An 18,652-nucleotide genomic window follows, 5' to 3' on the forward strand; every position below is an offset into this window, starting at 1 on the left:
TTGAAGGTATACGTTGCGTTTTATTATACCCTCGGCATCGCTACTCTGCTCACAGACAGATTCAGGGCGTCTCGGAATTTCCCGTAAATCAGAGAAATGAGCGCGCCCTGAACGCTTCTCTTGAGTTCTTCGTCGTACGCCTGCTGCCTCTTCTTGTTGAGGCCAAGACTTTTACCATGGACGATCCTGAAGTCCACGCCGCCGAGAGTAAGAGTCTTCAGAACGCCCGCTTGAGCTGCAGAATTGATCGAAGTTTAACAAGATGCAATACGATGTTAACCGGTAGCCAAAACAGGCTAGTATAGTTTACCCAAATCCGATGGATTTTAACACGCATCGCTGATGTGACGTACCCTCTTTTTTGTAGAGCATGCAACGGTACAATAATTACTCCCCGAGGGAAAGAAGTCTAGCCATTGTCGATGGCGGATTAACGTTTTCACGCAAAGATTAAGCAATACCAATAGATCGATTAACCTCCGCAGTCATAGACTCTGTATAAGCTTCCCGAATCAGTACTACGTTCAAATGGGCCTGCCGTCTCAGTGGTACAGGGTTGAACGCTTCTTTGCCATTGACACTGCAGGTATTACTACTTGGGTGCCATGCCCCCTAATTTTCTCATTCTCTAAACTTGCCGGTTCAGGTAAGACCGGTGATTGTTGTTTCCAAGTCATCGGAGGACTATATAGATAGACAAACCCAAACCCCTACGCGTTGTATAAAAAAAATACATAATTTACATGTGTAAAAGGAAGTAACCTAAATTTACATAGCAGGTCAGTACACATAAACAAACGCATACGGGCTGTGTAAAAGCGCGTCATCTACACACAAAAGAGAAAACAACAGAAGAGAACTCACGAGGCCAGCTGGTCACCTCCACGAAGACGTTGGTGTTCTGGACGTAGAGGTCCAGGTTGTACTTGGTCTTGATGCCGGCGAAGTTGTGGCCCTTAGCTTTGACCTCGTAGGACACCGAAACGCCGTCGAGGTTGACGTTGCACCCTACGGTCACGTTAGGTCCCTGGTAACCTGGAGCCGAGCAGTCGCCACGTCGTCGTAGGGCGGTGGACAGACCGTGAACGGCTCCGTTGCGAAGCTCTGCCTTGAGCTCGCGATTGGTGACGAAGGTCGACTTCACCTTGACTTTGAGCTCGGGCAGTGTGGCCGGATCGAGGTTTAGGGAGCGCACGTTGCCAGGGAGATGGTCCCTCAGGACGCTGTCGAGGTAGAGGTTCGAATCTTGAGGAGTGCCAGCAAGAGCTCCTGCAAACGAGATGTGAACAATCATTCGATTTATTTCTCTTTTGTGTTGACTTTTTTCCTAGTGCTGTTTGAGTCCTAATGTGAGGACTGAGAAATGACTACCAATTCTCACGCTGCTCAACGCCGACTGACCCCGCGCGCCCGCCCGTCATTCATCCATCTTTATTTTCTTCTTTCCATCTCACACATTCCCCCCCCCCCCCAACCCCTCAGGTGAGGGGCGCTTATCCACTGTCTGTCTGTTGCCGGCAGGTACGCAGGCATCGCGTACTGAATGAAAACTCCACGTTTTCAGAACTCAAGCACAAGTCCTTCGGACAGGTAGTCCAAGCTCCACGCCGCGTTCCACGCGGCGTAGTGTGCTTTCAGAGCCCCTCTGATTTGATACATCTCGTTTCTGTGGAAACACCAGAAGCCAAGGGGGAGTGGTGGAGTGGTTTGCACACGCGATATATATATATATGTATATATATATATAAGTGAAGTAACTTTAAAGCAATGGGTCGGGAGGAGTGATAGGTAAAAGAAGTGCTCTGCTGGGAAACTATTACAGCAAAGTTTATTACGGCATTTTGAGCGGGGAGCACTGACCTGATGAAGAGCGGTCCCCGTTCAAAACGGGGTAATAAACTTTGTTGTAGTAGTTTCCCAGCATAACACTCCTTTCATTTGTATGTATATATTTCAGGAGATTGCTGTTTTCTACCATATCCTATTTTTTTTAGCTTTTTCCCCTTTTTTATTTTTTGTTCTCCATTCTTACTTCATTTCCTTCTTTTGCGAAGTAGAAAATCCGCCCTAAATTTAGAGTGACAACTTCGTTTTTGTAAATAAACAATCCTTCTCTCTCTCACACACTCTCTCTTGTACGGTTTAGGCGTAAGCTCTATCGCGGCGAAACTCGATATTTTTATTTTTAAATGCCACAATTTTGTGCAGTGAGCACCAGATAATCTCAGGTTTTCAACCGTCTTGTCCACCTGCTTAATTTCGTGTTAATTCGTCCTAAGAAAGCAAATTCTCGGGCGTTTGCATTTCTGCACAACGCGTGTTGAGTCAAGCCCTGTGAAGTAAGCTCCCAGAAGTACCCGAGTGCATCCTGCACTCAGGTACCAAACACCAGTGTTCTTCTTTGTATCAGTTCAATTATTAAGAACTGCGATTGATATGACATTTTACAATGGCAATATGATATCAGCTAGAAAAAGAAAGAAGTGTTATTTTAGCTTAGAATGCATGTGCATTAAAATGCCACACCTGAAATTCTTCTTCTTGGCCATACTTATTAAAAAAAAAGACAAATGATCGGTTTTTCGAGTACTTTACGGAGGAAGTAGACAAAGTAGAATTGATTGTTACAAAGTAAACAGCAAAACCATTTCGACCCAAGACTCTAGTACACTCAGTTTGATGTGAGCAAGTCAAAGACCATCCTCAGTGTCCAAAAGCAATGTTTCATGTTGCGTTGATATTTTCTCTTCTTGTCTTTATTTTTTTCTTCAGTATTCTTTTTTTTTTTAGATTTGAGTGGTTGGCGCTTTGAATAAAGAGCTTCCTCTCCTCGGTGCTTGATTAGAAACACTGTTATAAGTAGTCGATGCAAAAGATTACATCGATGTGTTGCAGCAAAAAGAGAGGCAGCTGATAATTAATCAACGGCTAGTCAGTTTGACCTTGTTGTGTTGCAACACAAATGGGCTACATAGTTCATAGTGCTTAGAGATCTCTATTTTAGAAACGCATACGTGAGCGCAGTAATACAGTTATGTGCTTGCTGAACTTTCTTATTTTTAACTAATTGTTTGGGCACTAAAACGCAGCAATATTTACATAAATGATTATGTTTAAGGTTTACGGCGCAAGGATCTACCATTTATCCGAAGGGCGCCGATGCATGTTAAAGCACACGATGTCAAAGTAACTTACTGAAATTGTCTCCGCTAATGGTAAACGCACAACTGCAAGGTTAGGCCGCGGATCTATGTAATAATGGGAAACCTAGCCGGTTGGAAATCGAAGAAGCATCTGATAAAATGATAAAGCTAATGCCGTACAAAAATGCATGGGGACCTGATCAACGTGTCTTTGAAAGAGTGTCCAATATTGGTGAGTACTTTGTGTATGCTTAAAATTCGGCATGAGAGTCTTCAGATATGTCACGATGTACTTACCGGCCACAAGGAAAGCCAAGAGGAAGGTAGCGTATTTCGTCATCATGAAGTTCCTGCGTGAACGTAAGCTCAGTTCGCGACACTTTTAACAGAGTAGCATGTATACAAATCCGCGCCGGGAACAATATTCATAAGGTTCGATTGCACAATCTACGACCAAGCGCGGCCGGTGAATTAAAGATTGCGGACTCGTTGGTGTTTGGGTTACTTTTGCCTACGCCATTTCTGCCATGTGGACTGCAAGTATGACTTGAAGCACCATTATTCGAAGTGACTAGGGTACCTTCATGTGCGCTTTTCTTGGGGTGATGACATCTAGCCATTTTGTTTCGATCGCTTATCTTCATTTTTTGTTCCGTGAAAGAGCGTGCCCCTGCACGCGCTCATGGCACTGACTGTGCTGCGGCGACATTTTGTTTCCGGCGATTCCTTTGTATTTTTCCTGTGAGCGCGTGCTGTCGGCATCGGGTCCTACAAACGATGGCATCACCCTAAACAGAAGGCCATTGAGGCACACTAGAAGTGACCAGCAGAAGTCATGCAAATACGTGTTGGCTTTAAAGACATTAAGTATTTAGTAAACACATTAACAAGCAAATCAAGTACAAAAGTGGACTCTGTCGTGTTGAAGATAGCTAGAGCAAGGTGGACACTACACAACCAAATGGAATATTACCAAAAAATCTATATCTTAATTTTGGGCTTAATATAATATCTATACAATATAACAATAAAGGAACACGTATGTTGTAGGAGGAGGTGTATATTTTATTTTGCTTAGTTTGTAAAAAGGTTACGTCAGTTTAAAGATTACAAAATAGTATAATTGCTTTATTATTTTAGTGTTAAGCGCCCATAAAACCCGTATAATTATGTGTGTCCGCAATCTAGAAAAAAAAAACTCTTCATAGAATAGCCACTTGGGGATCTATTTGTTATCTGAGCGAAGAAAATGTCGAGTATCCTCACCTTTGATGCGGACTCTTGAGACGGTCGTCCTACTTCTGCTTAGCCGGAGCCACTAAAACTTGTTTAAATACATCACGGACAGACCGATTGAGTAGCGCGGGTTGCGCAACTTGGCCTGGGAAAATCCACCTGGAAGGCGATAATATTCGAAAGCATCTCTCTCTCTCTCTCTCTCTCTCTCTCTGTTGTATTGTTAGATTGCGTGTCTTCGGTAGACACAGCCATTTCGATATCTCGAGAAATATCCAAGATAGCTGTATCTGTTTTCTCTCTTCGTGGGTGCGGAGTGCGCGCACTGTCCAAACAGAAACACGTCGCGGCTTGGATGTTTTTTTTTTTTTTGTGTGTGTTTTTTCATAGGATTTTGTTTTCCTATTTACGAACGGGCATCTATGGTTGCCAACATGCTAAGAAAAGCAAGGCGAGACGACTTCAAAGCATCTTTTTAGTGCTCCGCTCCCAATCAAAACAATGCACCGGCCGTTAGAAAAAAAAATACCGAAGAAGAAATCGCGAAGCAAGAAACGTGAGCGCAATAGGTAAACTGAGGGTGAGCTCGGTTCAACTTTCATGTGTCTATTAAATTATTTTTTTTAAAAATAAGTATATTTGCAGCCTATTTTGAAATCTTCTAGGCATAAATCTATGAGAGCGTTTTGGTGTATAAAGCAGGAAGCCATAGATATACGTCTTTATTTTTTATATTGATGTTTTGAATGAGATAATCGAATTTTTTTGTTTACTGAAGATAACTTTCAAAACCAAAAAGGGGCACAAAAAAAAAAAAACGAATGAAATAAGTACAATTACTTTTTAATAAACTGAACCTCCACTCACCGTTTAAGTGAAGGAACGTTTTAGTGAAACTATGAAATATGGCTGGCTGTATTACATTTATAAGATAAAAGTTTATTTGAGTTATTTCCGGACACAACATCATATTTGGTTTTTCTTGTTTTATTTGTGTTGTACGCATGGTAACAGAAACAAAAATGTAGTCAACCGAAGGGGGTGAAAAGTATTTTGTAGTATTTCTATAGAAACACGACAGTACAACAAGATTTGTAACGTTTTGCCTAGAAATTAAATTCAGTTTCTTATGAAAGTATTTTTCTGCACATTTCACACCTTACATATTAATTATAGAGAGGCAAACATGCTGAATTCCCTGAGGCCTCCTCTTACATGTTGTAGTCTATCACCACTTCTTAGACTACGTCATTAACACACTTTCTGACCCTAAATGACTAAATCAGGAGAATAAACTTTAGAAATGCCCAATTATTTTAATATCCCGAATAAAATAATTTTATTGCTCTACTGCAAGTGATAATGGACAGGGCAAACAGCGCCAATAGTTTCTACATATGCTTCTTTACATGGCGTCTGTCAAGCACACTCCCAGATATCCTTTCCCCGTGACGCTTTCCGCACATCAGTGATTGGTCTTTCTTTCAGGAGTTCAGCCTATGGGAAGGGCGATTTTATCGTATTCAAAATGCCATGCATGCTCCCGGTAAAAAAAGGGTGGGTGCCATTTTTTCCTTGAGGCCTTTTGTCGTTTGGGGCGCGATATCGGCCCTTCTCATAGGCTCAACTGGTTAGATGTATAGCAGTGATTGGTCTTCCAAGTGCACGACAGTGAAATAAACTTGCGCCAGCGTCTGAGAATATTACTCAATGACCATGTCCTTCCACAAATTCATGACGTCGGTACCCTTGGTATTATCGTCAATGTATTTCTTTATTCGGAGCAGTTGGTCGCGAGAAAAATGATTCTTCCAGTCCCCAACCACACCCTTACGTACAAAGTCTCCTGTCATGGGCTTCGCGAGGAAATTCCGCAGGTTCTGCAGTCCTTTTTGAAGCTCGGGAGGAACCTTCTCCATTTCCTCCGGCGAAACGTCTGCTCCTGGGGTCGACTTAAAGTTGGCGTCGACCGTCTTCTTCATACCTTCGAGCGAAACCATCTTCAAAACCTTCTCGACAAGACCGTCGTCTCCCCGAAGCTTGCTACCGTAATCCTCACCAAGGAAGTCTGCAATCCTGTGCAGCCAGCTCCTGGTGTCTTTCTTAAGGTCCTCGTACGTTAAGAAGAGGACGTTCGCGTCGTCCTTGTGGTCATACCAAGACAACAGATGCTCGAAGTAATCGCCGAAATCCACTTTCCTGGCAAGAAACATGTCGAGGAACTCGTCAAACGTACCATCTTGGAAATGGTACATTGGAAAGTGTTTCGTGTGGTGGTAAAACGAGACGCAGCAGTCGAATGGGTTACGCGTTATGTAGATGTACTTTGCGTCTTCAGAGTAGGGGTGCTTGTCAAAGGGAAGATGCGTCTTGAGCGCGCCAGGCTTCAACCCGTGCCTGGCGGCATCGGCACCCTGAAGCTCCAGGAACGGCATTCGGAAGACGGGGTCCAGCTTGTTCAGGGGAGGACTGCCGTCCATGAGGATGTTGTAGACGATGTGCTGCATCCACGTCGTGCCGCACTTGGGGTAGCTGACGATAAAGATGTCTCCGGGCTGCGGTTGGTAAGCCATCACCGACAGCACCGCGTCTTCTGGGAAATGCTTTCCGACAAAGACGCCGTTTACATCCCTGTAGATGTCGGCAGACATGGTCAACTGTGCGGAATCTGTAACACATTTGTATTACATCTTTGGTCAAAGTTAATCTTCACTCATTCACGAATATGAACTCTCTTTCATCAATGCCAGCAAAGGTTAGAAGCTGGAGCTATTTGCTTATGAAGACGTTTCGACAACGTGGGAGCTCTGGGATTACGGTTCCTTGTCAAATCTACAAGTTCGCCCTAGTTCCAACGTATTATGAGAAACGAAACATTCGTAGAGGAAAGCTGAAGAGGTTGTCAATAGCGAGAACGCTGCTAGAGTTTCGACGCCGGCAGCTTGAAATATGTGTGGGACAAGCTTCACATAGACCAATTTCACCAAGCGTTCGGCGCATGCGTGACGTCGCCATAACTGAAGTCGCTTTATACCCCATTCACACGACCAGCACAAAGGTACCTTCAACATAGGTCCCTTTCCAATCGGCGAATCACCTCGCGCTGATAAATCGCGAGCACATGCTACGCGCGGAGGATCGCGAACTGATTCGCCGCTGGCCATAAAAAGGTCCCTTAGCTAAAGGGACCTTTATGATCGTGTGAATGGGGTATAGGGAGTATTCACTGGCGGCCATAGCTGTGTGCGCGACTGCTGAGCGCGTGCTGATGGCGAGCTTCTACAGTTCTTTTGCAACGTGCATTCCGCACCATCAAGAGTGCCGGTCTTAGCAGCCTACTGATGTGAGCTCGTTCTGAGCATGCGCTGTAAACAGCATGCACAAATATGGCGTCCAGTGAATACTCCCTATAAGTTTGCAGAAGGCAGGCGGCAGTGCATCAGGACGGCTCGTGCCATCTTCGGGCTCTGCATGCGCTAGGATCCAGCAAGATTGACGCATGCGTGCAGAAAGACTAAAAGTTCCCTCGATGGATTGCGGTAGCGGTGGCGTAGCCAAACTGACTGGTGAGATAGGTCTATTGGATCTTGTGACATGAATTTCGCTTCTCTTTAATACGTGTAGCTTTATATTTTTCATTTCTTCAGATTTCAAGGTTTAAACAAAAGACGTTCTAACGCGCGATACAGTATGGTTCTCATGCTGAAGGTTTCTTGAAATTTTATCGTAAACGTGGCAAAAAAAGTGCTTGCCCCGCGGCGGCTTCTTGTCAATTGGACGACGACAAGGGATACAAATAAACACTGTCGGGTTGTCTATTTTGCACGGACGTGAGTACCCAGCGTTTTGGGCAGTGAAACTGTTTGTCATGAGAAAAGAGAGAACGAACGCCAGGTTGAGGTGACCGTAATGTTTTTCCCATCACGGAAACCCCAGCTGTGAAATAGATAACTCTGTATGAGCAAAACAGTGACTGGCCGTCGCCCAAGAAGCTTATCGTCCTATCTTGCTATTTTGTTTTGACTCATATTTTTGGCTATGGAAATATCTATGGTGCTTTTCCGATATGAGTACTAGGTCTTCTCACACAATCCGGAGAGTGTATATACAAACGTCAATAAAAATATTAACTGCAAAACATTCTTTATTTTTTCAGGAGCAACTAGTGGGAGCTGTCCTTTGATGCAAACATTGTAATAATTAATGAATCAAACTGTCAAAGGGCAATTAAAAGAGCCCTTAGAAGATGTCTGCGATTGCCTAAGTATAGTGATAACTCACTGTGCTGGTTTTAAGCATCCTAAAAAAAAAAATTCGAAATCATGACGATACGCGGTCAGTTTCCCTGTTAAAAGACCAATCATATATCGCAACACACCAAGGTCATTTCCGGCGATGAGAGGAGCATGTTCCAAACCAGGAGAAAAACACAATGCGCTCTTTTGGAGACGATTATTGCAGTATTATGCTCCCTCTCCGCGAAAAATTATTTTTCAAACTACTCTTACTTGCTTTTATGATCTACAAAAGCAAAGACATTTTGGAATAGCAGCGTTTGCCATCTCAACGAAATGTCGCGTTTTCATTGGTCACATGGGGTCCCATGGCTGCCAGAACAATGCTTCTCCCATCATCGGAGATGTTCTCGCTATCTTACGATTTTTTTTTTTAATAGGGAAATCGGTTGCGCATCGTTATGATTTATGAATTTCTAGGATGCTTAGAGCCCTCAGAGGTGGGTCATCGCCACATATAGGCGACCTCAGAAACCTCTTCAGGGCACGTTTAAGACGATGTAAGTTTACCAGGACGATACTACCTGAGGTTGGGACGGAAGTGTGAAAATATTTTCTATTCTGTAGACTTTTCCTTTTCTTCCGTCCTGTAGCGTCAGGTTTTTCCATCATGATAAATGTGTTTCTATAGTCGGTTGCAAGCTAAGAAAAAACCGGAAATGCCTCTCAGAGGAAAATGTAATCCTCCGCCGAGAAACGCCAGCCAATCGTTTTCATGACGTCACGATTCCGTGGACCAATCGCGATCCTTTTGAAAAAAAAAAAAAAAAAAAAAAGCTCAACATGGCTGCTGGCCTTAGCAACGCGACGCCAGTTTCTCGTGACAATTATTCTGCTTTTTTGCACCGTGTTTTACGTGCCCGAGGTTACGCCACGAAATCTTAATGGTATCGGCTTGCGTTTGCAGCAGTTTTTGCGCGACAACGTGAGAATCCAGCGACGCTATCGCCAACGAAAATTTCGAAGCGGGCGCGAAACTTAGCACTGCTGAGAGGTATGTTAGACGGTATGTTAGACAGTATCTTGGACAGAAAATGAATTGGGAAGACGGTACATTGGACATGACTTTCTTTCTTTACTAAACAGCTATTTCGTTGACAAAAACGTATTCTAACCTATTTAAATGTCCTGAATGAATTAAATAAATATTGTAGTAGTTTAAGACACGTTTCCTGGAGGAAGAAAAAGCAACGTTGCTAGCGAACTACTTTCTCGACAGCGGAGGCACTTCAGATGGGCGCAATGCGCTTGTGGGTGGAGCTAAAAGATTGTTCTTAGCTTGCAACCGACTATAGTAGACATTTTGTTATTAGGAAGGAGATCCAACCCTCGTGCTCGTATATTGGCAAAATTGAGAGCGACGCATGATCGGGGCAACAACAGCTTAGATGATTTGTTTGTGTTTTGACGCAGGGCTCGGACCGCGTATCCGAACGATGTATCTTTTGGCTAGAGCTCGATGTTTTTAATTTGAAGCCGAAAGTTCACAATGTTTACGTGGCCTAAGCAGGGAGTATTAGTAGATCGTTCTGACGACCCCGATAACGATACCCGATTTCCGCCGACGCCTTTGCGCAAGCATATCGTTTGGTTACATTAAGGTCCCCGTATACTTAGGTTACATAGGGTATCGTTATTAGAGGTGTCGGAACGAACAACTAAAACTCTTTATAGTTTCGATAACGACGTCCCATCTTACTGCCACCTGTACTCATTTTCACCTCCCGAGCTGTAGTAAAAAAAAAAATTAAGGTTTCTCGCGGAGCATTACTAATTTCCCTCCTTATGCTGAGAATCGAGATATGTGTAAGTGCGTTTTAGATTAGATATGCGTTACCTTATCAAGACGTACATGTTTCAAACGCCAAAAGCATCGCTTTTTCCTCCCACAGCCAAATCTCGAAAGAACTACTTCGCACGGCGTATGAACATTGAGCAAGACTTTCTCTTTTCTTGAGGTGAAAACGGGTATAGAGCCACTAAATGGCGGAGCGGAAGTTCGTCTGCTTCTTTTGCAGGGGGTTGTGGTGACGTTAGAACGCCAACCTCTGATTGGCTCCGATTGGAAGGATAGGAGGTAGACATCAAGGCAGCTAGCCATTGCGGTCGTCCAACTATCCTTCTAACCGGAGCCAATAGACCCTTTCCGGAATTCAGTGCCATCTGGTGACTCGAATGGCGGTTAATCTTTTACTATACTAATGGCGGCAATGAACCTGTGGTCTGCAGTATTTAATGGGGCACCATCACTTAAAGGTCAACGGTAAACGAAAATGTGCACTTCACTACAATTATTTTCAGTCTCTTTTAGTGTCAATGGCGAAACATAAGCAGCCAGTCGCAACGAAGCGCCAACCCACATAGACGCCTTGGTAGAGTTCTATACATCAAGGGGCTTTGAGGCCGAGTGAGTGCTACAAACAGATTGACTGGGACCGAGTTAGAAATGAACACTTACGCAGCGCTTGCATCCAATTCCTGATTCGCGTCACGCTAACGCCAAGAATGTATAGGCCTCGAATCATCTGCCTAGGAGCATCTTCAACTTCTTCCTACATCAGTAAACAGAAGGCCGCCATTAGTATAGCACATATTCCGTTTTCAGATGATGATGATAGTGATCAACGTGGCCAGACTGAATTCCGGAAAGGGTCTAATAGAGCTCGGCTTTCTGACGTCACCACAAGCCCCCGCAAAAAGAGGAAGACGAACTTGAGCTTTGCATTAGCTTATTTAGTGGCACTACTGCAACCAGACCGCAGTTTTTACCGACCGCCTTTTTCGTTGGCTGGACGAAATGGACGAGGACAAGTGATTGGTTGTTTCGCGTGCATCTACGAGGGGGCATTATACAGTGAGGAGCTTCCAAGAGTGCGTGATTTTACGAGCTTACGTTGTCCTGCGATTCCCAGACTTCTAACGAAACACAACCGACTGTACCGACCAGAGTGGCAGAAGCGGGTCTTTTATTCAGCGTCTTCGCTTTTAATACCATACAGTGTACTGATGCCCCCCCGCCCCCCCCCCCCCCCCCCCCCCCATAAATTAAACCCTTATCTGGGTTCTCATAAGCCTTACAAATCTCCACAATGAGATGAAACGAAACAAAAGTATATTTCAGTCGGATTTTTGTTTTTACGGTACAGAAGACATGTTTTTTTTTTCGTTGCACTGAGTGCCTTCAAAAAAAACGATAAAAAGACAAAAAAATGTGTTTTTTTTTGTTATATCTCCACGGCCTAGAGTATACAAGCAATAGTGCGACTATTTTAGTTTGCCATGAACTGATATCGTTGGAACTTTCTATGTCTTATCAGTAATCTCCAGAACGAGGACTCGTAAAGCACACCGAACTGCAGCTGTCCACAAAAGGAACAAAACATAAAATCGGACACTAAGCTTTTTGTTTTTATACCGATGTTTATTTTATAAGAAAGTTTCGGCCGTTATATCATTTAAAAAGATAAAAAAATAATAAAACTATATTTCTGCCTGATGCGCGCTGTATCCACTTCCTGTAACTCGCGGATGTTGTTATCCGGACAAATATAATGTAAGGTCTTTATTTTTTAATAGAATAAGTGTTTTTTTGGAGACTCCGACGTAGAGTTAAACCACCTATAGTTAAAAAGAAAAACAACCGAAGGTAATTAATTAGTCCAACGTCAACTTATCGGCCATGGAACTGTCCTTGTGTTCGAGGGGCCTCAGTTTTTGCCCCACGTATGGAAAATTTAATGTATTTCGAATTTGTAAGGACTTAGATAATTTTGCAAGAAACCTGAGACTTAAAAAGTACTTCTGTGATTAACCCCAAGAAAACCTACAACGAATCCCGAATGCCTTCGACCAATCCTGGACTCCTAACGCACAGCGCAATACGTACCTTGCCTTATACATTGAATTAGTTCAACGAGATGTAATATCGAGCTGCAATCGGCAGAAGAAATTACGCTGCAATCTCGCTTCTGACGAACGCGCCGCTATGCGAGCGCTTAATTCGACGGACAATATATTACCATCAAACCGGCAGATAAAGGTGACGCGATAGTTATTCAGAAGAAACAAGATTACTTGGATGAGCACTTCAGACAACTTAACGACAAATATTTTATACAGAGCTACATGAAGATCCCACTGAAAGCTACACCGAATTAATGAAAGAAACTCTAACATTACCTTCTCAAAATCAAAGAAAATTTGACATACATGTACAAAGCAATGAAGCCCGCCTATCCAAAACCTGGGTGTTTCTACACGCTGGACAAAATTCATAAACCAGGAAATCCAGGTTGACCAATTATGTCAGGAATAGACACAGTTACAGAACGAATTCCAAATTTTGATAACTTTCTGATAATGAACCTCCCACCCAAAGTTCCTTCTTTCAGAAAGGGCACAAATCACTTCCTCCGCGAGATATCAAAACGAATTAGTCCGACCAATGCTTTTTTGGTCACCATGGACGTCCACGTCGCTATATACACACAAACACTCCTGCCCAGGACGGTATCGATGCTGTATTCAGTGCTTATAAGAAAATGTCCAGCAGAAATGGTGGGAGCCATCACGTCCTTGTAACACTAATTAGATTGGTTCTAGAACATAAAAACTTCGAGTTTGAAGGGCAGCACTTTCTTCAGATACATTTCACAGCAATGGACACAAAGATGGCCCCGAAATATGCCAATCTTTTCATGGCCGATCTAGAGTACCACTTCTTCTCTAACCGCGAATTAAAGCCACTGTGTTATAAACGATATATTGACGATATATTTATAATTTGGCCACTCAGAGAGGAAGACACTTTAAAAATTTATTAGTGATTTTAACGACATTCATTCTAATATTATATTCTCGCACTCCTACTCTAAAATCAACATAATTTTTTTGGACCTAACAATGGAAATTCACGGAAATAGCCTCTCAACGAAACTCTACAGAAAGCCCACAGACCGCCAACAGTACCTTCACTTTCACAGTTTACACTCTAAGCATTGTAAAACCAGCATTCCGTTCTCCCAAGCTCATAGCTTCAGAAGAATTTGTTCCAACGTAACTGATTTTGATCGTAACGCGGAAAATCTAAAAACAGTGCTCACCGAACAAAAATATCTCCTTGCAATTATTGACAAGGCCATCAAAAAAGCCCGAGCGCTTGATAGATCACAACTTATATAGACTCGACTTAGTGTACCTAAGAATCAACAAACCAACCTTCTTGTTACTTATTCGGCCAGCCTCCCAATTTTCAATAATATTCTTAGGAAACACTTAGGATCTTACAGCAGAACGACAAACTTAACACCTTGTTTTCAGAGACATCACGAGTAGTCTACCGACGAGGCAAGAACTTCAAGGACATCATGGTACAATCCAAAAGCTCACCTTCACAAACTTTTGGTTGCCAGCCTTGCGGAAAGTAGCGATGCCAAGTTTGCGACCACATGATACGCACCAACCAAATTAAGAGCGCCAAATCAGATTTATCTTTTAAAATTAATGCAACACTCAACTGCGATACGGCAGACGTCATTTACGTGTTACAATGCAACCTGCGCGATATGGACTACATAGGCCGAACCGGAACTCCTTTCAGACTACGATTTAACAATCACAAATCACACGTCCAACTCCCTCCCACATCTCCCATTTTCCGAACAGATGAACCTACCGGACCACAATTTTGATGCAATAACAGTCATGCTTCTTCAATCAGGATTCAGTTCCAATCGCGAAAGAAAACTAATAGAGGCTATTTTATTTATAAATTCAAATCACTTACCCACGGGATTGATGAAAGTCCGGGCATACTCATTTGGCTAAAAAAAGCAGCATAAACCCGCTAATCATTTATATTGTTTTTTATTTGTTCTTAGTTTTGTTCTTGGCGTTTTGGTGATGGAAGTGGAAACGCGCCAGGGACACTTTTTCTGCAATGGCAGCAAGACCATGGAAGACGACGGGATCAATCTAGAGAAACAAAGAAGGTAATCACCCCGACAAAGAGCGGTCCCCGCTCAATACGTTGGACTTATTACATTCATTTGTTATGCCTTTTCGTGGATAATTTTCTTCTTTCTCTCTCTCTCTCTCTGTCTCTCTATATATATATATATATATATATATATATATATATATATATATATATATATATATATAGATAGATAGATAGATAGATAGATAGATAGATAGATAGATAGATACACCTCAAGAGCTGCGTTTTAATTTCACATTACATTGACCTGTATACGTCTGTAATTTCTTTTCTTGCCTCAGTGATGCTAAGCATAGCAGGGGAGTAATTTTTTAAAGAGGGCCACATCCACGTGAAGCGAAACTGAGATAAACAGGAATGTGTGCTTATCGCCTTTAGCCCTGTATCACGGCCACCTTTACATTGATTTTGTCTCGCCTAATATGACTGAGTTTAGATTAATACCTTGGAAACGATGGACCCAAGATAAACTCCGAATTTCCGTCAAAATTGGCTCAGTTTCGAATTTTGAATTCCTCTCTCTCTCTCTCTCGCTCTAAAAAAAGTAAATATAAACAGAATTTATGACATAGTTTTGTACCGTATACTTCACAGTGAGTCTACAACCATAATGTCGACATATCTTTACAAAGCCTCTCAAACAGTGGGTCGGTATAAATATCGTATCACACCTTACGCATGATTCTTAGTACTATTTTATGCAATACAAACGTACTTTTCAGGTTAGTTGTAGTTGTTGTACCCCCTAGCTAAATGGCAGTAGTTCAAGTGAGAAAAAATATTGCGTTATATATTTAATAGCAGTTTTACGGCTAGAGGATAGAAAGTAACAATGTCTATGTAGTAAACAAATGACATAAGCACAGGCAACACACGCACACGCACGCACGTGCACACACATACATACACACGCAGTACATATATCACTAATTCTAGATTTCGAATTTTAATTTTTAAAGATTACCACGAACGGGATTTTGTTTTTGTTTTTTGCGAGATTTCTTTTTTTGTGAAGGAAGATAGAGAAAAGAAAAATAGTGTAACTGCTTTTTTGGCAGCGGTCGAAAAAAATTAAGAGCAGGGCAATTTCGGCTTGCCACAAGTTGATTCAATGGTAATCGGGCCGTCTCATCCGTAACCCCTACGAAGAGGGCTCGTCAGGTGCGGCCACTGCTGCAGCTGTCTCTCGACGGAACAAAACGGGGCGCAGTTTCTAATCTCGACATCCTGTTTTGTACACGCTTCCATTCACTTGCGCACGCGCGCGCGCACGCACACACGCACATACACACAAAATCAATTATTTTCTCAGAAATGCGTGACTTTGGTCGACTTGTCGCAACCTGTCTATCGTTCTAATTTTTTTTCGTGTCGTTCCGACGACGCACCTCATCTGGAGCAACGACGCAAGAGAGCAGTCTGACGTGGCTTAAAAACTACCTTATAAAGACCTCAATTAATACATATACTATTTTAAAAATGCGCACCTTACACGTTATGCACTCTATACGTACAAATGCACGCGCGTCTACACTTTACTGCAGAATACCCGGAAAAAACAATCGCTTCAGCCCCCAGTGCAGGCACCCGGTACATTAGGGTTAAAAAAAGAATTAGAAATAACTTTGAGCCTTTCCACTCTGGTGAAGAAGGAAGGGCGGCGGAGCTGTAGCTTCTGTTCTCGGCGGTGGCGTTCCAGGCGAGCGATCTGCTCTTTTTTTCGCAAGGGAATCTGGAGCGCTTGACGCAGTGGAACTTTAGGCGATAGCGGCCTCGCGGCGGCTGCGGAACCATTCGCGCTGCTGCGCACATCGCCGCTCGTTCCGTTCCCCCTCGTCTTCCTCCGAAGGTTGCCCCGATCCATGATCGACGGCGGTGAGCAGACAACCGGCAAACACAACACTTTGGACTGCTACCGCCATCTATGAGCGACGGCGGCAACCAGAGTGTTGTGTCGGCCATGGGTGTCGACATTTGTTTGGTGCTGGACACGGTCCTGGGGAAACTAGCCCTTAACAACTCAACTGTAAAAAAAAAAAAAATCTAATTAGCATTAGGACTTTTGTATACTATTAGAAATGTACACCCTAAACGCAAAACGCAGTGTTTGCCAACGAGTCAAGCGTTTGCCCACGCCAGGTGTGGGCATTGCACGTGTATACAAACCAGATGCGGGAGAAGCGACAGCAGCGCCACCGCAGTGACGTGACGTCAGAGCCAAACGCAGGGCGCGTGGCGGGTCCCAAGCATATATTTCACGCTGCAGCCAATGAGATCATCACTCTGCAACCAATCAGATTGAGCCATTACCCAAGTAGCACACGATGTCGGGCCGTCGCTGGGACTTCGCTGGTTCCTAACGGGAAGATTGGACCGGTGGTAGCCGACGGTTTCCCGAATACGAAGGAGGGCGAGGGGTGTACTTGTTGGGGGCGGAGCCGCTGTCGGCCCGGAATTGGCGGCTGGTGTCGGGCCGGGTTCGTTATGGTGTAGCAAAACCACAACTGGGACGAAACTGGCACACGACGCTGACCCGATAACCTCTTTGGGGCCGGCCCGTTGTCGCGACGATTCTCTGCGCTACTTGGGGAGCCGTTAAGATCTCCGAAGGACATATCACGAAGCGAAAGCTCCTGCGTATATTTATACTGCTCCGTATAGCACTCTAATCAACACTAACTGGTCATTGTCTAATCAGTTCTAGATTATCAGTACCATCTTCCAATAGCCGTATAGGTTCAAACGTTGACGCTTTCTTTTTTCTTATTTTTGGCACTGTGAAACTGCGTGTCTATTGGATGATGACACCCTTTCTCGTTCTCATTGACAAAGCAGAAAACGCCATCATTGCAGTTCCGACGGGCATCACAACGAGGAAGTTTGAAAAACACTCTCAAGTGTTTTGCTGTGTACTGTCTCGTCTTCACTTCGTTCGTGTCCCGTTGAGCTTCCCTACCCTGAAATTTTAAGAAACAAGAACGCAGCCTTATAAGTGAATGGCGCACGTATATAAGAGACAGAAAGTGACAACAAAATCGGAGGCTTCCCATTTATTTTCCGCAAATCCGCCCTAGGCGGGCGCGTGGATGAGCCGTCGAGCTCCGCCAGATGGAGCGCTAGCGACGGTTCCTCTGGCCTCCTGGCAGCGAGTTCCAGCGAAGCCCGGAAGCCGTCCTCTGAGCCGAGTCCATACCAAGAACACCAGGGTCACGACCAGGACAAGCAGGACGAGCACAGCGGCCACCAGTTGCGTGGGTACTCCAGAGACCGCGCCTAAGTAGATGGTCTTAACTTCAAAAACCCACCTGGCACGCGATGTCGTCTCCCTCGTACAATACCCATTTGGACCAATACCATCTAGAAGACAATGGCCTGCGCCGTTCCCCCCTGCAGCTTTGCGAAGTCTCTTGGCCTTCAGTCTGTTTTCCGCTTGGGGCGTGTCGGGGGATTCACTAACGACGACGTCATGCACAGGCCTTGCCTTGTAGGTAGTATTGTTCGGACCCTCAAAGTATGAACAATACTCAAAGGAAATTTGATGATGATGATGATGACGATGACGACGACGATGGTTGTATTGGTGGTGGTGGTGATGATGATAATGATGATGATGGTGGCGATAATGATGATGATGATCACTAATAGAAAGTTTGAAGCCTCCACTCAAGTCACGGTACAGTTACAACGTCCTGAAACCTTGAAATGAAAGCATTCAGAGTGAGGAAGCACAAATGAATAATTGCAGCGTCTCGAGCCAATAGGAAGACAGGGCAGACGCCTGATCTGCCGCAGGTCGCTCTCCAGCTTGACGGTTCACGCAAGCTTCGGCAGCCAGGACTTGAGACGCCGTGACGACAGCGACGCTCGCACATTATATCGTGCTTATTTTCCAAAACTCAAGGCCTTACCATCAGGATCGCGACATCCTACAGCATACAACACTTCGGCCTTTGTGATGTGATTTGTTGCCACTTCGGGAC

The 18,652-nt window shown here is 43.9% G+C and overlaps 2 protein-coding genes across 2 annotated transcripts; both read right to left on the bottom strand.

Moving 5' to 3' along the window:
• On the bottom strand, nt 1-4,540 carry LOC8053210. Its single transcript, XM_029982935.3, has 4 exons — nt 4,410-4,540; nt 3,441-3,493; nt 865-1,269; nt 1-235 (listed from the first exon to the last, which is right to left on the bottom strand). The coding sequence occupies exons 2-4, from the start codon at nt 3,484-3,486 to the stop codon at nt 24-26; spliced, it is 663 nt and encodes a 220-aa protein (XP_029838795.3). The 5' UTR covers nt 3,487-3,493; nt 4,410-4,540; the 3' UTR covers nt 1-23.
• Nucleotides 4,541-6,082: 1,542 nt separating this feature from the next.
• LOC115322574 (sulfotransferase ssu-1-like) lies at nt 6,083-7,030 on the bottom strand. The gene has a single exon (XM_029982937.3). It carries the CDS (start codon nt 7,028-7,030, stop codon nt 6,083-6,085), a length of 948 nt encoding a protein of 315 aa, XP_029838797.3.
• Nucleotides 7,031-18,652: the final 11,622 nt, after the last annotated feature.

The sequence above is a fragment of the Ixodes scapularis genome, unplaced genomic scaffold (genome assembly GCF_016920785.2).
Source record: "Ixodes scapularis isolate PalLabHiFi unplaced genomic scaffold, ASM1692078v2 PGA_scaffold10__122_contigs__length_95168666, whole genome shotgun sequence".
In the NCBI taxonomy this organism is placed as follows: Eukaryota; Metazoa; Arthropoda; class Arachnida; order Ixodida; family Ixodidae; genus Ixodes; species Ixodes scapularis.